General features: G+C 31.7%; 2 protein-coding genes across 2 annotated transcripts in view; one reads left to right on the plus strand and one right to left on the minus strand.

The window, feature by feature from the left end:
• The window catches only part of LOC139520518 (cytosolic purine 5'-nucleotidase-like), a 94256-nt gene extending 76464 nt beyond the window's left edge, over window positions 1-17792 (plus strand). Inside the window, exons 14-18 of the mRNA XM_071313204.1 lie at window positions 76-298; window positions 15340-15400; window positions 15643-15700; window positions 16520-16638; window positions 17038-17792. Coding sequence (XP_071169305.1) covers window positions 76-298; window positions 15340-15400; window positions 15643-15700; window positions 16520-16638; window positions 17038-17241 — 665 coding nt within the window. The 3' untranslated portion in view covers window positions 17242-17792. The remainder of the gene's footprint in view (window positions 1-75; window positions 299-15339; window positions 15401-15642; window positions 15701-16519; window positions 16639-17037) is intronic.
• On the minus strand, window positions 3379-5316 carry LOC139520517 (uncharacterized). Its single transcript, XM_071313203.1, has one exon. It carries the CDS (start codon window positions 5271-5273, stop codon window positions 3591-3593), a length of 1683 nt encoding a protein of 560 aa, XP_071169304.1. The 5' UTR covers window positions 5274-5316; the 3' UTR covers window positions 3379-3590.
• Window positions 17793-18207: the final 415 nt, after the last annotated feature.

Here is an 18207-nt window from a genome sequence, read left to right on the forward strand (position 1 = left end):
TTTGCAAACCTGTGTTGTTTATGTGTTACACAGCTTAAAACTTTGCTTTAAATTTCAAGTTTGTGTTCATTTTAGGTTCTGTTGATGTGTTCTCTGATATCATGGGAGTTTTAGACAAGGAAGTTCTTTATATTGGGGACCATATATTTGGTGATATTTTGAAATCAAAGAAAATGAGAGGTTGGAGAACATTCCTTATTGTACCAGAATTAGCACATGAACTAAGAGTATGGACAGAAAAACAGGACTTCTTCACACAACTAGAAGATTTTGATGCTAATATAGGCGAGATATATAGGTATGTCTTATCTTGATACTATACAGTTCATTTGAAAGGTAAAAGGCTTGTAATCCAATAAATAGACAATAACAGTGCATTGACTTGACATATCAATGATATAAGGATGAGGGTTAGAAATGGGCAAATGCAAGACTCTTCCAAGCTTTTGCCCTGTTTCGGCCAAATCCTTATATTGTTGATATGTCAAGTCAATGCACTGTTATTGTCTTTATACTTTAATCTAGAAAAAACATTTTCACTTGTTGTTTAATGTGTTAATGTTATTTATTTGATTTGAATATTAGGGGAAAGTCCCCTTTCAAAAAGGCCTCATATCAGGCGGAGAAATATGAAAATGACATCAAACATTAACATAAGTGTATATGTATAATAACAGGTAAAACACTGGAATAATTTTAAGTTTTATTAAGTATCTATACTACTAAAGAAAGTGACTGATTTCTTTGAGCCACAACACGTCTGAAACCAAACAAATCAGACATATTTGTGATATGATTTATGGATATTATGTTTTGTACTTCCTAAATTTCAAGCTCACCTGGCCCGAAGGGCCAAGTGAGCTTTTCTCATCACTTTGCGTCCGTCGTCCGTTGTCCGTCGTCGTCGTCCGTCGTCGTTAGCTTTTACAAAAATCTTCTTCTCTGGAACTACTAGGCCAAATTAAACCAAACTTGGCCACAATCATCATTGGTGTATCTAGTTTTAAAAATGTGTGTCATGACCTTGCCAACAAACCAAGATGGCCACCATGGCTAAAAATAGAACATAGGGGTAAAATGTAGAATTTGGCTTATAACTCTGAAACCAAAGCATTTAGAGCAATTCAGACATGGGGATAAATTGTTATCAGGTAAAGATCTATCTGTCCTGAAATTTTCAGACGAATCGGACAACCGGTTGTTGGGTTGCTGCCCCTGAATTGGCAATTTTAAGGAAATTATACCGTTTTTTTGGCTATTATCTGGAATATTATTATAGATAGAGATAAACTGTAAACAGCAATAATCTTCAGCAAAGTAAGATCTACAAATAAGTTAATATGACTAAAATGGTCAGTTGACCCCTTTTAAAAGGAGTTATTGCCCTTTATAGTCATTTTTTGTCGAGGCTGCAACTTTTGTTGCAGAAAGCTCGACATAGGGATAGTGATCTGGTGGCGGCGGTGTTAGCTCACTTCTTAAAAGCTATATATTTTAGAAGGTGGAAGACCTGGATGCTTCATATTTTGTATATAGATGCCTCATGTTACGATGTTTCCGTCAGTCACATGTCCATTGTCCTTGACCTCATTTTCATGGTTCAGTGACCACTTGAAAAAAAAGTTCAGATTTGTTGTAATGTTAAATTCTCTTTTACTGTAAGTAATAAGATAACTATATTTTGTATGTGCGTACCTTGCAAGGTCCTCATGCCCGTCAGACAGTTTCACTTGACCTCCACCTCATTTCATGGATCAGTGTACAAGGTTAAGTTTTGGTGGTCAAGTCCATATCTCAGATACCATAAGCAATAGGTCTAGTATATTTGGTGTATGGAAGGACTGTAAGGTGTACATGTCCAACTGGCAGTTGTCATCTGACCTTGACCTCATTTTCATGGTTCAGTGGTTATAGTTAAGTTTTTGTGCTTTGGTCTGTTTTTCTCATACTTTATGCAATAGGTTTACTATATTTGTTGTATGGAATGATTGTAAGGTGTACATGTCTAGCGGGCAGATGTCATCTGACCTTGACCTCATTTTCATGGTTCAGTGGTTATAGTTAAGTTTTTGTGTTTTGGTCTGTTTTTCTCATACTTTATGCAATAGGTTTACTATATTTGTTGTATGGAATGATTGTAAGGTGTACATGTCTAGCGGGCAGATGTCATCTGACCTTGACCTCATTTTCATGGTTCAGTGGTCAAAGTTAAGTTTTTGAGTTTTGGTCTTTTTATTTAATACTATATGTCATAGTGAACTATATTTGATGTATGGAAATATTTTATGATCTATATGTCAGTGGTGCAGGTTTTATTTGACCTTGACCTGGTTTTCATGGTTCATTGCTCAGTGTTAAGTTTTTGTGTTTTGGTCTATTTTCTTAAACTATAAGCAATATTTGTTGTATGGAAGCATTGTTAGCTGTACATGTCTGCCTGGCATATGGTTCAACTGACCCTGACCTCAATTTCATGGTTCATATTAAGTTTATGTGACAGTCGTAATAAAGCTTTATATTTAGGAGTATCAACATAATATCAATGATTAGTAAAGAAGGCGAGACATTTCAGTGTGTGCACTCTTGTTACCAATTTTTCGTAATTTTTTCTTATCTTTTACAAAAATCTTCTCCTTTAAAACTACTGTTCCAAATTTAACCATACTTGGCCTTAATCATCATTGAGGTATCTAATTAAAAAACTGTGTGCAGTGACCCAGCCAACCAACCAAGATGGCCGTCATGGCAAAAAATAGAACATAGGGGTAAAATGTAGATTTTGGCTTATAACTCTGAAACCAAAGCATTTAGAGCAATTCAGACATGGGGATAAATTGTTTCGCAAGTCAAGATCTATCTGCCCTGAAATTTTCAAATGAATCCAACAACTGTTTGTTGGGTTGCTGCCCCTGAATTGAAAATTTTGAAGGAAATTTTGCTGTTTTTGGTTATTATCGTGAATATTATTATAGATAGAGATAAACTGTTAACAGCAATAATGTTCAGCAAAGTAAGATCCACAAATAAGTCAACATGACCAAAAAGGTCAGTTGACCCCTTAAGGAGTTATTGCCCTTTATAGTCAATTTTTAATAATTTTGTACATTTTGTAAATTTTTGTAAATTTCAACAAAATATTTTCTTCTTTTACTATTAAATGGGCCAAGTTCATTATAAATTGAGATAATTGTAAGAAGCAAGAATGTTCAGTTAAGTAAGATCTACAAACACATCACCATCACCAAAACACAATTTTGTCATGAATCCATCTGTGTCTTTGTTTAATATGCATAGACCAAGGTGAGCGACACAGGCTCTTAAGAGCCTCTAGTTTTTTTTTTTTTATTCAGATGGTATAAAACTGAATGAGGTAGACCACAAGGTTGACATAATTTATTGTGATCAAAAAGATTTTGTTTTTAGAATGCATTCAAGTATTGATTTGATGATCAGTCTGATTAGTCAGTATTTCAACAGATGAATATAAAATAAGAACCTTTTCCTTTTTCTTTTTGGGGATATAAAGTTACTGAATTGGGTTGACCCAAAGTTGACATATGAGTGTTCCAATTTATTGTTTATGGATTACTTTAGAACCCTAATATATTCACTTTGTATAGCTTGGCATCCTTACTGGCTGTACTGCTGTCAGGTTGAGAACATCCTATATAGAGCTGTCCTGTTTGAGAGAAGGCAAGGGCATGTGGATCTTCTATTCCATTGTCTGTTGTCTTTATGTATGTTATCAGGTGTCCAGAGTTGTTTAGGATGTGGAGAGTATCAGTATCAACATCAACTACAATTATATTGCCTCTTGGTGTTGTCACTATATCTACTGGTATGAATGGTATCTTCTTGTTGATTTCTGTATCCCCTTTATATATATTTACCACATCACCTGCCTGTCCTAACACTACCACTTTACCACTGTCTTCACCTAAATTATAATCTGCCACATGTATATTACCATTGCTGGTTGTAGTAATTCTCCAGGGGTAACTAAATATAGGTTGATTATGTTTGTCATGTTCATACACAGCTTCATGGTCTCCATTCTTATTTATTACAAACACATCTCTTCTTCTTTCATCCTTATAACCTCCTACAATGACCTGACCTCCACTGGTGACATGAATGGCTATAGCAAGGAAAGGCTTAATGTCATACACACTGTCTGTTACTTTACCAGTGGCACTGCTGACCATTTGTAGTCTGGATTCCCCTGTTGACACAAGTAGATCATCAGATGCAAGTATTGCCATACCATAGACCTGGATGTTGAAGGTTGATATTGTCTTTAGATTGTTTCCATCAGGTTTTACTTTCTGTAACACTACATCTGTTTGACAACCTATCCACAGTGAATCATCAGGACATGGAGATAAATGACCAACAACAGAAAGATTAGTCTGATATTGGTTAACAACACTAAAAGAAACCTCTACTTCAGGTACAGGTATGTCTACACTTTGTAGAACTCCAATGTTAGACTGAGTTATCTCTCCTGGATGAAATTGAAGTGTTTTTCTTTGTGATATTTCAGGTTGTGGAACAGATAATTCTGTTGATTTCTCAATTTTGTTGACACCTTGGAAAAATTTAGAAATGTTGATGGTATTAATGAAATCCTGAACATCCCTATACTTTTCCTCTATTTGTCCCTCACTCTTAGAAATTGCATTGATACTTTCTTCATTTGCTTTGGTACAGGCTTTGTGGTTCTGGTCTAACTCATTTCTTAGTTTTGCAATATGTTTTTCAATTGCTTTTTTCAAATCTCTCTCATGATTAAGAATTTCTGTGCTTACTTTGGCATAATTTGAATTCTCAGCTTTTTGAAACTCGTTCAATTGATCCTTGGTCGCAATGATTTCATTTGTTTCCTTTTTCAGTTTACTTTGTCTATTCTTCAGTCTTTCTTTCTTTAAGTTATATGCATCACTTATTTCGGTTAGATCATGTTTCTTGTGAACCTTAGCAATGCAAGTAGGGCAAACGAGTTTGTCACAATTTGTACAAAAAAGGCAAGACGATTGTTCTGAATGATCTTCACATTTGATATTGGTAAAATCCAATTCTTCAACAGGCAGCCCCACATTCTTAATGTCAACTACCTTATGATCCTTAGCAATTCTCAGATGTATTTTATCTTTACATGTACTGCACATTAGAACTCCACAGGTCAGGCATTTCCATTTGATATTCTTTTCAGTTTCACATAAATTACAGTTAATTGGCATTTGGCTTCTAATTACTGATTTAGAAAACGCCATTATTGAAGCTATTCTATTCCTGGTTTGTATCCAGGTGACTACCAAATAAACCTTGCCAGGTATATAAAGTATATAAATTTAAATGTACATCATCTCTTGATCAAGTTTATTACAGTAGTGTAAACAGTTTAAAGTTCTTCTTGATAATAAACTATTCATCCTTAGCAAAAGAATTATGTATCTTAATTGAGCAACAAAGGAAATGAATCTTATACTTTTTGTCGAGCCTTCGACTTTAGTCAAAAAAGCGAGACTAAGCAATCCTACATTCCGTCGGTGTCGTCGTCGTCGGCGTCCACAAATATTCACTCTGTGGTTAAAGTTTTTGAAATTTTAATAACTTTCTTAAACCATACTGGATTTCTACCAAACATGGACAGAAGCTTGTTTATGATCATATTAAGATAGTATCCAGAAGTAAATTTTGTGAAAATAAAATTTCATTTTTTCCATATTTTACTTATAAATGGACTTAGTTTTTCTGCGGGAAAACATTACATACACTCTGTGGTTAAAGTTTTTAAAATTTTAAAAACTTTCTTAAACTATCCTGGATTTCTACCAAACTTGGACAGAAGCTTATTTATGATCATAAGATAGTATCCAGAAGTAAATTTTGTAAAAATAAAATTCCATTTTTCCCGTATTTTACTTATAAATGCACTTAGTTTTTCTGCGGGAAAACATTACATCACTCTGTGGTTGTAGTTTTTAAAATTTTAATAACGTTCTTAAAGGGAAATTCCGCGATTTTTTACTTATCATCTAATTATGTTCATCTTAACATAAAAAACACATTTGCAAAGTTTTAAATTTATATTCCTTCTAATAACGGAGAAAATCAAGTATTTGTAACTTTTTTGGTTGAATTCTCGAGTGGGTCGTGACGTATTAGCCCGATTTATTGAATTCTGGGAAAAAATAAAATCTGTTTAACTCTTATAGCTTATCGACAATATACGTAATTAAAAGCGCACAGCTGACGAATGGTCGAAGTTATAAACCACAATATAAGAATGAACGAAAATGAATATGCATATACCATTTTGTATTAATTGATTGAATTAAACTCCTATAAAATTATCTCTAGTAAATGTTTTTGAATAAATTTAATTAATTATTGTTGAGATTTTTTTCATAACATATTTATTGAACATTTTTACTGATATTGAACTGAAAATATTTCAGTTCTATTTACCGTTATTGTTTTGATAATCATTTCAATGCAACTAATGTGTGAGCAGAGTGTGTATATTATTTTGTAAAGGTCACTGTATATTTCTCGGCTTGAGGTCAATTCGTTTACCTTGTAGCTATTTAGCCGCAGGTGTGAGTTCAAGCGTACACAGGTATAAATGTTGTTATTTGGAAAGGATAAACAGAAAGGATTAGAAAGAGTATGCTGTCACGATGTTAATACACTAAGATTTAATACACGATGAGAATAAAGATACAATAATTAAATTGTGTAAATTAATTGAAAATAAAATTCAGATTCGTAATTCCGAGAAAGTGTATAAAAATAAAAGGAAACAATTTTTGATTACTTTCTTAGCGGCAATTGGCGTAAAGATTCAAATATGAAGCAAAAAATAGTAGTTTTAATCTTTTATAAAAACTAAATGCAATATTACCCAATTTGATATACCATTGTACATCTGTTTGATATCATTGACTTTACCGGAATTTCTTAACTTGTATTCAAATCTGGCTGTGTTTAAATGCTAATAAAACTATTGCAATTTTAAAGTTTTTAATTGACAAAAAATACAACATACAACATGCATGATTTTTTTTTAGTTTCTTTTTAACATTTTATTCTTACATAATTAAATTCATTTGACAATCATTTACACGAACTTTTTGTGAAAAGAATATCAATTATCTAAGCTAAGGCATTATTTCTTTTGAGGATTTTTGAGGATTTTTTTTTAAATTCTATGATAATATTTGTGCAATGTTGAACATGATAGCCGTCATTAATCCAAATAAGTAATACAGTAGTTGTAATAAAAGTTATATTTTAGTCATGCATAACTGATATTGACGAATTTATAATAGTTCGTCCATACATCGTTGTTCTTGAAACAATCATTATTAGTATACCTGTAAGTTTCCTGACTTATAAGAGCCATTGAGGATGAGCTCCAGAGAAATCAGACTAGTGGCGTTTCGTTCGTTTGTTTGTTGGGAAAGGAGAGGAAATGCAACCGCTTGTACAGATAAACGACAGAATTACCATGCAAGCATTTATAGTCAACACAATCAGAAAGAGTTCCCATCGTTAGACGGGGAATATGAAGGCTTCCAAGAATGAACAAGTGACATGTCTAACTCTGAACAGTTAGAAAAGAGACTATCGACATCGACCGCTTGTTCTTAATATTTGAAACTGTATGCATATATATATAGTGATGAGTTCTTGCGTCTGACAAAAACTAAATTCCTTCATGGTTATATCTTGCCATACGTTTATATTGGTTTGTAAGGTGATTACTCACAATCGTTATTTGAAAATCCTGTTTATGAGATGTAGATTCATTTCAATACAGAAATTTCGTCTATATATTTCACAAGTGTATAACACGGAGAAGCTCTGAAGGTCCATTACTCCCATTTTGTTTGGGTGTGAACCATCGATGTTTACAGCAATATCACAGAATAAGATGATGATGGTAGAAAGAACTATGGGCGTCATGTGGCAAATATTACATGCATATCGGACAATGAGTTGTCAATCTGTATGAAAAGATTTCCACTACAACCATATTATTGAGAAGGAATGTTTACATGCTATACTCTCGTACTAGTATTACAGGGTTCTTGTGGCGTTCACCTTAGACACACATCTGTTTAACGATGTTTAAAAAAAAGACAGAACCAATTTAATGTCATATTTCCCTATTTTTTAAATATAACTAAAAGTCTTTAAATTTTTATCTGACAAGAATACCCCTATTTAGCGAACAAGTAATTTATTCTTTTTTCTGTTATTGAATACCAAGAAAGAAAATAAATCCCGAAATTAATTTGAAACTTTGATACTCAAAAGTTTCCCAGCAAAATATTCACATTCCCTGGGGATAATTAGTGTTCGTCCAGTGGCATATATAACAATTGTGATGACGAATTACTTCCTTTGTTCGAGAACAATCTTATTGAAATATAAATCTGTGATTTTACTAGGTCCACAGCTTCAATGAACCAAAGCAAAAGTTATACATCGACCTGTATTTAAATCAAATTGGTTCTCTTCTTCTTCTGGTATACAATAGTCTATCGACATTCGATGATTACATACTGTTGGCATACATGGACTAGTCTATTTACAACACTTTTACCCCTATTTATTCAAAATATATGTTTTTTTCTTATGTTCAATGTATACATGTATATATTCAGTGGCGGATCCAGAAATTTTCATAAGTGGGGGCCCACTGACTGACCTAAGAGAGGGCCCGCTCCAGGCTCACTTCAATGATTCCCTATATAAGCAACCAAATTTTTTCCCAAAAAAGGGGGGCCAGGGCCCCCTGCCCCCCCCCCCCCCCCCCCCCCCCCCCCCTAAATCCGCCTCTGATATTTTAAATTGCGCTATAGTTCCGTAACTTTCTATCCAGTCGTATAAACGAATCGTCGGCAAGTGCGTACATTTTTTTAAATCAATATTTCTGGTCTGTTCCAATCTGTCCTTCACTATTGACAATGACTATATATTACATTTTCCCAAATTCACCCTTGGAAAAAATATTTAAATAGATTTTAATTTCATCAAATCTTATTTTTTGGGTATTATTTATATGTTTATGAATTACATGTATATTCTTTACACCAGAAATGTTATTTATAAACAAGCGTATGAGTTTAGTAATGACAAGTAAGACAGAGTTGTATATTATTCATCTGATAGTTCAAAATGGAAAGTAATAAGTTATAAGTTATCAGCCGTGTACACTGACCAATACCTGCAGAAGTGAAACGATGCATGAACTTGCAAGCCCGACAGGAAATCGCTTGAATACCTGGACGTGTCACCTCACACCCCTCACAATACCTTTGGAAGTAATACCTTTAGCCATGCTGGTGATCAGATGAGGGAAGATCAAAATATATTTGTTTATTACTTTAAAGAATTATGAACAAATTAGATTTTCGAAAAAAAATTTCACGGAACACTTATTTATGATTTCAACTTTGACTTTTCACCTAATTCCAATATCAACAGTTTAAAAACAACAGACCATGGTAATTTAAAAAAAGTAAGAATATTTTTCGTATCAAGTTAGTTAGTCGGATAAAACAACCGTACGATTGACAAGATATCGACACGCAATTACGACTACATCGGTTACTGTAGTTTTGTTTCTTTGTGGTTTATAGACATATCGTTTTTATTAATCGGGAAAGAAGACAAAATGGCGGATCGCAGAGAATTGATACTCTAAATTTAAAATCGATGGTGATCGCTTATATAGCGGAATAAAACTTTAATATCTATGAATTTGAGCATTTTTATACAGAATGAACATAATATCAATTTTTGATTTTTTTGCGAAGTTTCCCTTTAAACTCTCCTTGGTTTGTACCAAACTTGGACAAAAGCTTGTTTATGATCATAAAGATAGTATCCAGAAGTAAATTTTGTAAAATGACAAATCCATTTTTTCCATATTTTACTCTGTGGTTAAATTTTTAAAAATTTTGATAACTTTCTTATACTTTTTTTTATTTGTACCAAACTAAGACAGGAGCTTGTTTATGATCAAAAGCTAGTATCTAGAAGGAAATTTTGTTAATATTTTGTACCTGTGAATCTATATTTTACTTAGAAATCGACTTAGTTTTTCTTCAAGTTAACATTACATCCAGTCTGCAGTTAAAGTTTTTAAAACATTTATTAGATTCATAAACTATCCAGGATTTTTTACCAAACTTGGACAGAAGCTTTCTACAATCCAAACATGGTATCAAGCGGAATATTTTTTATGATTTTTTCCCTCATTTTTGTTGATCCTGCAATTTACAGCAAAAGTAGGCGAGACACTGGGTTCCGCGGAACCCTTACAAATTTTTTCTATTGAAAATGAAGTGAAAAAAGTTATTGTTCATAAATGTTAAACTTTGTAACATGATTATGATATTATCCGTACCTATACAAATGCAAAACGCTAGATGACTAGCAATTTTTTAAAGTGTGACTTGATAAAGTAATACTTTGTTATGCCAAATAAAAGGTAAAAGGTATGTTTACAGGTATTCCTATAGAACCCCTTTTAATCATTGTAAATAATCTGATATTAATGTAACTTAACAAAAACTTGGTTTTAATTGAAGTATGTTAGGGTCGAATAATGATATGTAAAACCCTCTTTTTCTAAATGTTTTTCAAAGACTGTATGTTTATACATTTATTAATATCATATGTGGGTTATTAGTTTAGCGAAAAAATGCATTATTTGATATACGTCACTCTGAACAGAGTTAAGGAGGGCAAATTGAATACTGTTGAACATCCATGTCAACCTTTTTATACGACCGCAAAAATTTTAATTTTTTGGTCGTATATTGCTATCACGTTGGCGTCGTCGTCGTCCGAATACTTTTAGTTTTCGCACTCTAACTTTAGTAAAAGTGAATAGAAATCAATGAAATTTTAACACAAGGTTTATGACCACAAAAGGAAGGTTGGGATTGATTTTGGGAGTTTTGGTCCCAACATTTTAGGAATAAGGGGCCAAAAAGGGCCCAAATAAGCATTTTCTTGGTTTTCGCACTATAACTTTAGTTTAAGTGAATAGAAATCTATGAAATTTTGACACAGATTTATGACCACAAAAGGAAGGTTGGGATTGATTTTGGGAGTTTTGGTTCCAACAGTTTAGGAATTAAGGGCCAAAAAAAGGCCCAAATAAGCATTATTCTTGGTTTTCGCACAATAACTTTAGTATATTAAGTAAATAGAAATCAATGAAATTTTAACACAAGGTTTATGACCACAAAAGGAAGGTTGGGATTGATTTTTGGAGTTTTGGTCCTAACAGTTTAGGAATAAGGGGCCCAAAGGGTCCAAAATTGAACTTTGTGTGATTTCATCAAAAATTGAATAATTGGGGTTCTTTGATATGCCGAATCTAACTATATATGTAGATTCTTAATTTTTGGTCCCGTTTTCAAATTGGTCTACATTAAGGTCCAAAGGGTCCAAAATTAAACTTAGTTTGATTTTAACAAAAATTGAATCCTTGGGGTTCTTTGATATGCTGAATTTAAAAATGTACTTAGATTTTTAATTATTGGCCTAGTTTTCAAGTTGGTCCAAATGGGGGTCCAAAATTAAACTTTGTTTGATTTCATCAAAAATTGAATAAATGGGTTCTTTGATATGTCAAATCTAACTGTGTATGTAGATTCTTAATTTTTGGTCCCGTTTTCAAATTGGTCTACATTAAGGTCCAAAGGGTCCAAAATTAAACTAAGTTTGATTTCAACAAAAATTAAATTCTTGGGCTTATTTGATATGCTTTATCTAAATATGTACTTTGATTTTTGATAATGGGCCCAGTTTTCAAGTTGGTCCAAATCAGGATTCCATATCAAGTCTTGTGCAATAGCAAGAAATTTTCAATTGCACAGTATTGCACAATAGCAAGAAATATCTAATTGCACAATATTGTGCAATAGCAATTAATTTTCAATTGAAGTTATCTTTCTTTGTATAGAATAGTAGTTGATAATATATGTTGGAAATTTGCCAGACATGACTATGATGTCATTTTCTATTTTTATTTGCCAATAACTTTATGTAAATAACTTCATTGGAAATTTGCCAATATAAAATGTTGCTGATGAAGCTTTTTTCCCTTATCTTATCTAAAATGTTTTTAGATAGTGTATGTTGGACATTTGCCAGACATGACTATGATGTCATTTTCTATTTTTATTTGCCAATAACTTTATGTAAATACTTCATTGGAAATTTGCCAATATAAAATGTTTCTGATGAAGTTTTTTTTATTGTTTTATACAATAAACAATGTATATTCACTTTTACTACCAACCAATCTTTACCATTCAGTGATAACAAGCACTTTATTTTACATTTTAATATTTTATGATGTATTTAAAAGAGTAGTTATTGTTGCAAACTCCATTAGAAATTTGAATTGATATCAGTTTTGGAAAAAGGGAAACGGGGATATGAAAAAAAGGGGGGGGGGGGTTAAATTTTTCTCATTTCAGATTTCATAAATAAAAAGAAAATTTCTTCAAACATTTTTTTGAGAGGATTAATATTCAACAGCATAGTGAATTGCTCAAAGGCAAAAAAAACCTTTTAAGTTCATTAGACCACATTCATTCTGTGTCAGAAACCTATGCTGTGTCAACTATTTAATTTTAGATTTAAAAAGTTTGAAGAAGAAATTTTTAATTGATTTGTAAAATCTTGACATTTGTTTTGTGTAAAAAAAAAACATGTATTGTCAAAAATTTGATCACAATCCAAATTCAGAGATGTAGTACGCTTGAATGTTTTGTCCATACTTGCCCCAACTGTTCAGGGTTCGACCTCTGCGGTCGTATAAAGCTGCGCCCTGCGGAGCACCTGGTTGGTATATTAAAGATATGTCATCTACCTACCAACTTTAGTCACTCTGGACTACATTTCAGGGAATTAGACTATATTATTTTATGTTTAATTTTGAGGTGGAAAAACACTTTTCTTTCCTTGGCACTTAAATTTTATACTTCACAAACCCTCACCATATGTATTGGTTTTGATATATAAACGTGTTTATTTAAATGTGTGAGTCTGAAAAATGACCTATTGCATGCATATTCTTCAACAACATATATAAAGTCTGGATCCAATTATATAATGTCCTCGTACACATAACACATAACCTGAAGAATATATTCATCCAAGGGGGATTATAACCTTCCACCAAAATAGGTCAATCATTCTTTGAACATCTTGTCATTCTTCATTGTCTTTGCTAAATATGACATCAGATACTGTGGATTCATTACTATTCGTTGAATACCAATTTTCGTGGGTTTGGTGGGAACAGATGAACCACAAATTCAAATGTTCAAAGAATAACATATTTTCAATTGGCCATATATACAGAGATAGGCAAGACCACAAATTCAAATATCCTTGAATGTGCAAGTGTTCAGCAATCCACGAAAATTGATACCCACAAAATTAAATGAATCCACAGTGTAGTATATGGCAACAGCTTGTGTATTGGCAAATACTATATTTCTATGCTTTCAATTTTCCCTGCTGATACATATCATTAATATGGCTACTAACAAAAGCTCCATTTGGAGCTGATGTGTTTAGAGACCTCTTATGTCAGTACACCATTGCTATATTGTCTACCTAAATTTAACATCTTAGTTTATTTGGAAGATTATAACTGTAAGATGTATAAGTTACATGACTAAATTCATGAATGAACAAAGAGATAAAGCAGTATTCTTAACACAATTATTAGGTCACTGTGAACTTAACATTTCAATCCTTCATTGATGACTTACCATACAACTTACAATCATAACTTGTGTTATATGGTTTACTGTCTACTATAGAAAAAGTTCTTGCATGCTTGACAGGGTATATATTGACCTGTTCATTTTAGCCCAAAGTAATCAGACAAGTAATAGAATTGTTTTCCCTTAAAGCTCATCTGGCCCACAGGGCTAATTGAGCTTTTCTCATCACTTGGCAACCGTTTTCTGTTGTCGTTGCTAATTAACTTTTATAGAAATCTTCTCCTCTGAAACTGCTTGGCCAATCTATTCAAACTTGGCCACAATCATCATTTGGGTTATTTTGTTTAAATAGTATTGGTATGACCCTTACAGCCAACTAACATGGCCCACATGGCCAAAAAACAGCAACAAAGGGTTAAAATACAAATTTTGTCTATAATTTTGAAAAGTACTATCAATAGTAAAAAAAAAGATATGAGAAAGCTAAATATTGAAAATGTTGAAATCTAGGATTTTCCCTTTCATCAAAACTTTTAGAAGACCTCTTATTGTACAATGACAATTTTTACCTATTTTTAGTGTTTTATACAACCGCAAAAATTGAAAATTTGTTGGTCTTATATTGGTATCACGTTGGTGTCGTCTGTGTCGTCGTCTTCGTCCGAATACTTTTAGTTTTAGCACTCTAACTTAAGTAAAAATGAATAGAAATCTATGAAATTTTAACACAAGGTTAATGACCACAAAAGGAAGGTTGGGATTGATTTTGGGGGTTTTGGTTTTAACAGTTTAGGAATTAGGGGCCAAAAAAGGGCCCAAATAAGCATTATTCTTGGTTTTTGCACAATAACTTTAGTATAAGTAAATAGAAATCAATGAAATTTAAAGACAAGGTTTATGACCACAAAAGGAAGGCTGTTATTGCCCTTTATAGTCAATTTTTTTAATAATTTTGTAAATTTTAACAAAATATTTTCCTCTTTTACTAATGGGCCAAATTCATTATAAATTGAGATAATTGTAAGAAGCAAGAATGTTCAGTTAAGTAAGATCTACAAACACATCACCATCACCAAAACACAATTTTGTCATGAATCCATCTGTGTGTTTATTTAATATGCACATAGACCAAGGTGAGTGACACAGGCTCTTAAGAGCCTCTAGTTCTTTGAAACAGTCATTTCCACAGTAAACGCCACTTTTTGAGAAAATATCCTATTTGGGAGACCGTTATATGCTTTAGCTCATGCTCAGTGGATGTACTTCCTGCAAAATTTACAAACTCTTTTGTTTCACTACTTGGCCAGTATTGTACTGTGATTTTGCAGGCATCTTCTAGTATATATAAATAAAGCATAAAATTATTTAACTGTAAGCTTGCCTTTTTACTCTTGATCATGGTTGCAATTTACATGGTAGGCTGTGGAAAAATGCTATTTCAGGTTCTTTTTATTTCTTTTTATTTTCTAAAGCAGTCCAAATCTTCAGTAAATATAGTAGCTTTTGACAACTGTTAAGTTATTTTGAAATTACACTGTTTTATATCAAATATGTTTTAACTTTTCAGAAATTTAGATAGCAGTTCCAATAAAAAGCCTGACATCAGTAATATTCAGAAAGCTATTAGGGTAAGGCTCTTATCAATAGTAGAGTCATTTGTACTTTTTAGTCTTTATTTAACTTTTTTTTATCTGTAAACAAATAGAAATTAGAACAAATTAAGTTAAGATAAAATGAAATAAGTTTTATTCTCATTTTTTTTTAATTCGTGTATATTTCTACAGCAGAGGTCATTCATTCTTTTTATTTACTTTCTTGCAAGTGGTCAATATAGATTTTTATACATACTATTTTTAATTATACTTTCTAGGATGTAACTCATCACATGGACATGGCCTATGGCATGCTTGGAAGTCTCTTTAGAAGTGGTAAGTTTGTAGAATATGAGCATGCGCTTTGGCATGGTTGGAAGTGTCTGTCAGTTTATGTTCTGATTATGCATACAATTTAGATTTGTTAAACTAAACTAAATAATTTTAAAAAAAAGGAAACTTTCCTTTTCCTGCTACACAATGTATACGCTTTTTGGATAAAGATTGCATGAATTGCAATCAAAACCCTATGTCACTGACTTGATATCTGAATCTTCTAAGGCTTATCACTACCTTTTTGATACACAAAATATAGTGCATAGATAAAAACACTTTGTACATCCTACCCATGAACATTTATAGAATTTATCAATGTAGATATATGCCCAGATATTAAAGTCACAAAACAAGGTTTTTACACTTGTCAAGAAAATTACATAACTTTTGCAATGTGCAGGAATCTAATATCTGTTCTAAAAATATAAATGATGTCATTGTTAAAGTAATCTTTTTTTTTAATTGAAGTTATCTCCCATTGTCTAGAATTATAATTGACAATGCTGATAAATTGAAGCAATCTTTCAGCGCTTACAAGCACCTTGATTTTTAAATGCTGCCACAATAAAATGTTGGGGAATTATGTATAGGGTACATGGATTGTCTGGCTAAACCTTTTAAATGTTTTGAAGCTAGAACTTTAAAAAGAAAACAAGTTTATTTACAAATTTTTTGATAATCAGTATGATATAAAAACTTACATAAAATCTGTGATATTACACATTGTACCTTAACATTTAGCCTTGAACAGTGCTTATTCATTTCTTAAAAATGCACAATTTATATCTCTGTTAGATTAATTAATGTTTGATTTTCTAGGTTCTCGACAGACATTTTTTGGTAACCAAGTGATGAGATATGCTGATCTGTATGCTGCTTCTTTCCTCAATTTACTTCATTATCCATTTTCATATGTATTTAGGTCACCTGCTATGTTGGTATGTAATATGTGTACTGTCAATTATTTACTGGTGAATTAATTTGTTCGGATCTTCTTTCAACTGAAAAACTATAAAATAGAATCTCACAAAGAGTTGATATTTTCCCTGCAAAATACATGAAAAATTCAAACAGAGAATTTAAGCCCTATTTTTTTTTTACATAAAATATGCTGAAAAAGAAATTAACCCTTAAAATTGTACCAGCTAAAATAAGTAAATTTTGTGTCAGCTTAAAAGCACACTATAATTTACTGTAGAAATGCTTTTTAAGATAAATGCTTTTCTTACAACAGAAAAATTCATTTATTTTTATTTTAAACCATTCTAAAAACAATTGCCATTGAGCATTTTTTTGAAAAGTCATTTGTATCTGTATTTTTTATGTATCTTATATAGATGCCTCATGAGTCAACAGTTAGACATGAAGACAGATTACCAGAAGAAGCAGAGGTGATGGCCAGTCGCTCCAGAGACTTCAAACAGGCTGAAGAGAGGAGGAAGAGACTACATAGATCAGATAGTACTGTACCTCATCTGTATGCAAACACACCTCACCAGCTTACACAAATTATGGATGATGAAGAGAGCTTATCAGATTAAAACTAAAAAGATCTGAGAGAAAAACGATAATATTAGAGGTAGATTAGATTAGGGAAACCCTGGGGTTTTTTTTCCAAAGCCATTATGGCAAAATATAGGTTGGCAAAATATAGGTATCTCCAGTGTAATTCAATGTGAAACATATCATTATACCAATCTCAGCTTCCTCAATATTAACAGATATTGTATAAAGATCACATTCTCATGATTTTTACAAATACATATTATGTTAAATGTGCTATACTTTTACATATTTAAATTGATGTATGTTTTATTTATTTATAGCATAATATTATTTACCAATATATTTTTTGTTACATATATACCAATATCCTTATGAAGCTTACCTTTATATTGTATTATCTTGTTATATTGCTATGATGTGAGTTGAAGAATATTGTATTGATTTGCTATCTGGCTTCAGTTTTTGGAAGATAATGAATGACGTTTTATATTAAAAAAAACTGGGAAAAAAGATAGAACTTCAGAAAAAGCTATGTATTTATTTAGATAAATAATCATACTAGCCATAAGCATTTACAAAAAAGAAAGTTGTTAATTAAAATTATATACAGTTATATATTTTCTTAAATGTCTTAACTAATTTTTTTATGTTTAAATCTATTTGTTTTTTGTTATTTATAAATATTTTTATGAAATGCCAACATCATATTGACTGAAATACCGTACCATTGGTTAATTGAAGTTTATTTTGTTATGTTATTACCTCCCTTGTTACAAATCATAAAATGGTGTTATATTGAAATTTATGTTTTTTCTATTAATAATTTGAATAACTTTTCAAAAATCTATAAAAATATAGCTTTGAAGCTGCAGTAAATAAAGCTGTATATTGAAATATTTTGTTATTTTAAAGGTACAGTAAGGAATGCAGATGCTTTCATTTTGAAGTAAATGTTTTGTCTAAGATATCCAGTTTTCACAATGTTATCTTTAATACATTCC

This window comes from Mytilus edulis, chromosome 4 (genome assembly GCF_963676685.1).
Source record: "Mytilus edulis chromosome 4, xbMytEdul2.2, whole genome shotgun sequence".
NCBI classification, from domain to species: Eukaryota; Metazoa; Mollusca; class Bivalvia; order Mytilida; family Mytilidae; genus Mytilus; species Mytilus edulis.